The sequence below is a fragment of the Chelon labrosus genome (assembly GCF_963514085.1).
Source record: "Chelon labrosus genome assembly, chromosome: 16".
NCBI classification, from domain to species: domain Eukaryota; kingdom Metazoa; phylum Chordata; class Actinopteri; order Mugiliformes; family Mugilidae; genus Chelon; species Chelon labrosus.
This window is the reverse complement of record NC_140349.1, coordinates 10,558,711-10,565,403: the sequence shown is the minus strand read 5'-3', so window position 1 is coordinate 10,565,403 and position 6,693 is coordinate 10,558,711. Positions and strand designations below refer to the sequence as shown.

At 39.5% G+C, this 6,693-nt stretch overlaps 1 protein-coding gene and 1 pseudogene across 2 annotated transcripts; both read right to left on the bottom strand.

Annotated features, from left to right (window-relative positions):
- On the bottom strand, window positions 1–1,606 carry LOC311501377 (ADP-ribosylation factor 3-like; annotated as a pseudogene). The gene has a single exon. The product of its transcript is annotated as an ADP-ribosylation factor 3-like (transcript).
- A 31-nt stretch (window positions 1,607–1,637) lies between these two features.
- rpz2 (rapunzel 2) lies at window positions 1,638–5,259 on the bottom strand. Its single transcript, XM_084563146.1, has 2 exons — window positions 4,820–5,259; window positions 1,638–2,944 (listed from the first exon to the last, which is right to left on the bottom strand). The coding sequence occupies exon 2, from the start codon at window positions 2,889–2,891 to the stop codon at window positions 2,211–2,213; it is 681 nt and encodes a 226-aa protein (XP_084419272.1). The 5' UTR covers window positions 2,892–2,944; window positions 4,820–5,259; the 3' UTR covers window positions 1,638–2,210.
- Between the last annotated feature and the right edge of the window lie 1,434 nt (window positions 5,260–6,693).

The window sequence follows — 6,693 nt, the reverse complement described above, 5'->3', positions numbered from 1 at the left end:
AAAAACCAAATCACTAACCAAAAAACTAAAAAAAAAAAAATCAGAACAAGACATGAAAAACTATGGCATGGGAAACATGGACAACGTGAAAAACTATGACATGGACAAGGCTGACAAACAGTATGACACGACAGGGAACAAAGGGGAAGGCAGGGCTATATATACACACACACGAGGAACAGAGGGGTGACGAGACACAGGTGAAGCAAATCAAGAAATAACACATGGTGAAACCAATGACCAAATCAAAAGGAAAAAAGACATGGAGTAACAAAAACAGGAAGTCCAGAACTTAAAATAAAACAGGAAACAGAACAGAAAAACTAAACACTAATCATGATTAGGAAAAAAACAAGAACTTAACAAAATACAATAAACAGAATCCCAAGAAACTAAACCATGACTGTGAAGACAGAAAAAACTAAAGCATGACTATGAAAACCCAAGAACGGAAGACATGATGGAAGACATGACAGTTTTTCCTTATTTCTTGTTCTTGAGTTGGTTAGCCAGCCAGTCGAGGCCCTCGTAGAGGCCGTCGCTGTTGGTGGCGCAGGTCGCCTGGATGTACCAGTTGCGGTGACGCAGAGAGTGTAAGCCCAGCTTGTCTGTGATCTCGGCAGCGTTCATGGCGTTGGGTAGGTCCTGTTTATTGGCAAACACGAGGAGCACTGCATCTCTGAGCTCATCCTCAGCCAGCATCCTCATCAGCTCCTCTCGCGCTTCGTTCACACGCTCTCTGTCATTACTGTCCACCACAAAGATCAGACCCTGTGTGTTTTGAAAGTAGTGTCTTCAGAGGGGACGGATCTTATCCTGCCCACCCACATCCCACACAGTGAAGCTGATGTTCTTGTACTCCACCGTCTCCACGTTAAAGCCAATTGTTGGGATTGTGGTGACGATTTCTCACAGTTTGAGCTTGTAGAGGATCGTTGTTTTTCCTGCAGCGTCAGGCCCCACCATCAGGATCCTCATCTCCTTCTTTCCTATGAGGCTCTTCAGCAAATTCCCAAAAATGTTCCCCATGATTCAAACAAGGTTTTCAAGCTTCACTTTTGCTGGAGGCCTTTTCTGCAACGTCCAGCAGGGGTAGATAATTGGCTTTAGCCGAGCAGCCCTCTACTCAACGCAAGTTATCTTTAAGCTAGCATACGTGCTGCGGTCAGTGTTCCCACAGCATTCAGGTTATTTCTCACCCACTGAGGTCTTTTAATAATTGTGCTTGAGTCATAATTGTTAAGTGGTGAAAGCGACAATGGACTAATAAATGTCAATAGATGTTTAACAAGTTTGCTGGTGTTCCTGCAGACAGTGGAGCTTCTTCGACGCTCCCAGTTGAAGATTCAGCAAATGCCCACTGAAGATTTCCAGGTTGCAAAAGAAGTTGTCTGTAGACAGTTTGCCAAGAAGGTATGACTGGGTTTGTTTCTGATTTTACCCTCAATTTCCTTTCTGTTTCTCACATATATATTTACATGAAATGTGCTAATGTAAATCGTTTTTTTAATAAACCCTTTCTTTAGCTGCAGATTGTTGTGCCGCCACATGCACTGAAACTTCCATTTGAGCCCATTAAGGAGTTGGGAGACTACTGGTGTGAAGTTACGGTAAGAGGTTGTCTGCATCACATGCATGACTTCTAAACAGTTTGCAGACTTGTTATAAATACTTTTTTGGACAGTTATCTTGATGGTTTTGTTCGTTTTGTTATGTCAAAAAAATATCTCTTTGTGTCACTTTCAATCGAGCACAGTGTTTCTCATGTTGTCATTCAAAACTTCATTTACTGAGGTGCACGAGTAGTTTAAGACCAAAAACAGTTTGTTGTTGTACCAATAACCAGACTGCTTATTGTTTGTCTTATCCCAGGTCAATGGATTGGACACGGTTCGCGTTCAACCAACCAATAATTTATACAATTTATTGAATAGATTGTATAAAACTTCAGCATTTATTGACTTGCGACACTAAGCAGCTTTAATATTTAGTGGTCACTTTGAAAATAACATACATTGTCAATACAATAACTAAAAGGCTGCAATTCAAACATCAAGAGTAGCTCAAATGCACAAATGAAAACTTGGCTTTGGTTTTATACATAGTTTTATATTTTAAGATACATTTTTTTCTTTTGTCCACAGATTGTTGCCACTAAACCTGGATGATGTCATCTCTCTGGCGGTCTCTCAGCGTCTCCATGTTCAAGACTATTTGTCTTTGCACTGGCTGAGCACCTCCTGCATTTTCTCCTGGATCTCCTCCACCCTCGTGGCCCACTTCTCCCGCACCTCATCTTCGTCATCCTCTGTAACAGCTGTGTAGGCCATGAGGGCAATGAGGCCAATTTGGAACAAGTGAGCGATATGTGAACAGCGATGCTCCATGATTTCACGGTCACGATCACAGTTGTCCAGGTACACCATCAGCAGAGGTTTTCCAAACAGGGTTTTTATCCCCATCACGCCACGATAGTAGACATCCAGGCCCATGTCACTCTTGTCTCTCTCATAAACCTTCTCAAAGGTTTTCATGTGGCGCTCTGGGTTGTCGGGATCTTTCTTCACCTGTGCCACCATGGTGGCAAAGGCAGCATACTGATGCTTGATGTATTCCTCGTACTTGCCATAAGTTTCATTCACCTCGTCGATGCGGATCTTCCTCAGGCATTGTTGGTTCTTTTCTGAGATGCTCTCTAATTTGTTGTGGATCGCCTGGAAGTCCTTGTCAAGAGCGTGGGCCTCATCATCCGCCAGGCCCTTGCGAGCCACCCCGACCAAGGAGGAGACAACACCAAAAATTGGGTCAATGGAGGAGGCAAAGGAGGAGACCTTCTCCACGCAGCTCAACACTTTGACTGCAGTTTTCTTGATCTGCCCCGCATCAGCCATTACTGTTGCTTTTCTTCTGCCACGTTAAGGACCACACAAGGTGAGTTATGAGGCTGGAGAGATTGAAAAAAAGCATCATAATGCATATTAATAGTAAATCCATACTCTCTTGGTGCCTTCAGGATCTAACATGGTAAATAAGAGCTTTTATTCAAAACCTAATCACTGTGCTCTTGCCTCCTCTGGCATTATCCCAAAAACCAAGCTAAAGGCTAACTGACGACCACACACACCACATCACCAGCTGCTGTGCACACACCATATTGTGTAAGGTGATACCAAATGGTGTCATCTTACTAACAACATGTTCCAATGAAGGCATGTGACGTTTAAACACACAGACCTTCAACACCTAGGGATGGAAGTAATGATATTTTCATTCTTTCATGAATAAATCTGTTGTTTATTTTCATAGTTATTCTTTTAATTTGGTCAGTAAAACAAAAAAATGGAAAAAAGCTTATGTTGCTATCGTAAAACTGAATTGTCCGAGCAGTAGCCCAAAGGCAAGGCAAGGCATTTTTATTTATATAGCGCATTTCATACCAAGAGGCAACTCAATGTGCTTTACATAAAAACAGAACAAATTAGAACACACAGTTAAAAGCAAGAACAAAGAAAAAGAAAAGAGAAAAAAAAAGAAAAAGAAAAGTGTATTATATATATACATATATTAAAACGATTAAGAGGACTTACAGTGTAAATCCAAGATTACGATTTAAAATGATTTAAAAGGGCTCAGCCATATGCACATGAAAAAATAAATGTTTTTAACCTGGATTTAAAAGTGCTTACAGTTGGGGCTGATTTCAGCTCTGCTGGTAGTTCGTTCCATTTGTGTGCAGCGTAACAGCTAAATGCTGCTTCACCGTGTTTGGTTTTAACTCTGTGCTCCACTATCTGACCTGAGTCAGTCGATCTCAGAGCTCGACTGGGTTTATACATTGCTAACATGTCATTCATGTATTCTGGACCTAAACCATTCAGTGATTTGTAAACCAGTAGCAGAACTTTAAAATCTATTCTGTAGCTGACTGGGAGCCAATGTAAAGACTTAAGAACTGGGGTGATATGCTCTGATTTCTTTGTTCTGGTTAAAACTCAATGACATTAATTAACTGTATCAGAGAAGAAGAAGAGCAACAAATAGGTCTATGAAGTTGGAAGCGACGACTTACTCAGTCATTGAAAACATTATACATTTTTTGTCAGTCTACTGACGATAAATCAACACATTGTTCCCGTTAAAGCCAAAGCTTTCAGTTCATTGATTGTGTTTTCCGTGATCAAAATTAATATATTCTGAATGATGCATAGTAAAGAAAATAATAAAGTCCTTATGTCTGAGTGGCAACGACAGAATATTTGTGGTTTTGATTAAGAAACCAAAAAATGTTGTTAGCTTAAGTAGTACATTTATTATGAAATAATATTATGACATACTGTTTAATAGTAATGTGCAAAAGAGCTGTTTTACTGAAAGTAGCAACCATCTACCAATTTCTGAGACCCAAATCCAATTGTTGCCCATCTCTCTCATAGTTGTGACATTAATCACACACCTCAATGTTGTCGTGCTGGAAAAATAACTTAGGGACAACAGTAGGTGTGTCTTCATTTGTAGTAATACAAGACAGACCAGAACAAAACAAATGGTTGCAGGTTATGGTTTTCACTCCATCATCTTTAGTAACTGAAATAACCTAATAAGTAGCTTTATATCTGGTATCTTCAGTTTAAACTCAATATGTATTGCTGTTTGTTTTCAAGCTGGTTACTCTCATTTCCTGATTCCAGTCACTCAGACATGAATCCACCCCTTTTGTTCCTATAATTTCATCCTCTTATCTGATTCAGCTTTCACAAAGCATTTAAACGTCCTTTAGGTCACAGATTACAAAGCACAGAGGTGGCAAATGTTTACTCACCAGAGATAAAACTGATGGTATCCCTCTGTTTACTGCAGCCGTCTGGCTTTCCTTTCCACCATTTTCCACCCTAGTCAAATAAGGACAGCCTCTTCCTGCCAAATAAGGGTGTAGACACCAGGAAGTGACTCATGCATGCCTTGTGCTGATTGGATGAGGAATTTCCTTTCAGATGCACTATAGCTGAAGCTCTAACCAAGGCATGCGACACTGACAGTGGGCATTTTTTTGCTTTTATTCTGGATTCCCACACCTCGCTTGTGACATTAGATACCACAACACTTATCAGTATGCAGAAGTGAAAGACTTTGCCACCTTATCATGAATTCCATGCATTTTTTTTGGTCTGTCTTTTTCACGATATGATACCAATGCACTGAAGACAGTTCCCCCAAATGACATTCATTCATTCATCTTCTATCGCCGCTTATTCCTGTTAAGGGTCGCGGGGGTCTGCTGGAGCCTATCCCAGCTATCATCGGGCGAACCCCAAATTACAAAAGAGCAATTTATTTACTTTTATGTATTGTTATTCTTTCCAAGGAGATAGGTACAGCTTTGTCTGTCAAGGTAAAATAAAATTTTTAACAAAATACAAACATTTAATTTGATAGTGGATATATGAAACTTACATAAACACGTGTTGTCACACAGAAATGTTTTTGAAATAAAAATATTAAAAACAATCTTGATATACGAAAGAAATCAAATGTACAGACACATGAAAAGCTCACATTCATTGATAAAACTGAAAAAAGGGTAATCTTTGTCAAATTCTGGAAACAATACAGAGGCTATGACTTCATGCCTCATTTAGGTTGTTTCCACAGAACATATTTTGAGATGTCATATCAAGAAATCCCAGAAATAATAAAAATAATGATGGTTGAATTCCATTTTCTGCTTCAGTTCCAGCCTCTATGACTGTTGTATGGTTGAGGCTTACTGAATTACCTGAACTGAACAGAGACATTGTTAATGTGATTAGTGCGTTTCCTCTTATGAGAGTCAGGAAAATGGCTATGTCAGGAACTGAGAATAAAAGGAAGTGCTTAAAGGAAGAATAGGTCATTCACATTTCATATCCCTAAGGGTGTGAGATGGGTGTAATTGTCAAGTGTCCACAACAGGTTTTTCTGGAGAGGGAGAGAGAGAGTGTGTGTGTGTGTGTCCCGTATCTACTGAAAACCAAATACAGCCTGAACTTGTTTTGTTTTTTTCAAACCTGCATTTGAAACTTTATAATAACTTAAGTGTTCAAAGTTGTATGATTGTGATATTTTGTGGTATTGATTGATAGTAATAATTCATTCATTCATCTTCTATACCCGTTCAGTTCTGTTAAGGGTCACGGGGGTCTGCTGGAGCCTATCCCAGCAGTCATCGGGCGAGAGGCGGGGGTACACCCTGGACAGGTCGCCAGTCTGATAGTAATAATAATAATTCTTTCTTAATTTATTCATGCTATGTAATATTGTATGGTTAGCTAAATCACAGTTTAAAAACAATGCATTATAGACAATAGTCCGGAGTGCAACTTCGGGTTTAAACAATTTCAAGCAGGACGTTTGTGATATGTATTTGACACCATGTACAATAAGAGTTTCTGATTAATTTGATTATTAATGATTATTTTTATTTTATTTTCCATCAAACCTGCAGGGGTTTCTCTGCTTGCCCACATTCTCCTGCAACCTCCTCTGGACGGGCTCCTCAATCTTGGTTCATCTCCATCATCCTTGTTAACATCTCTGTTGGCCATGACTTTGACAAGACAAGGTTAGTTCACACATATGTAATAAAACATATATAGATGAAACAGTTTAAATTGCTTTACTCTATGTTTAATTACATGTAGGAACCCCTAAAACTTA

Coding starts and splice junctions, on each gene's coding strand:
- rpz2 (XM_084563146.1), bottom strand. CDS start 2,891: ATGGCTGATGCGGGGCAGATCAAGAAAACTGCAGTCAAAGTGTTGAGC.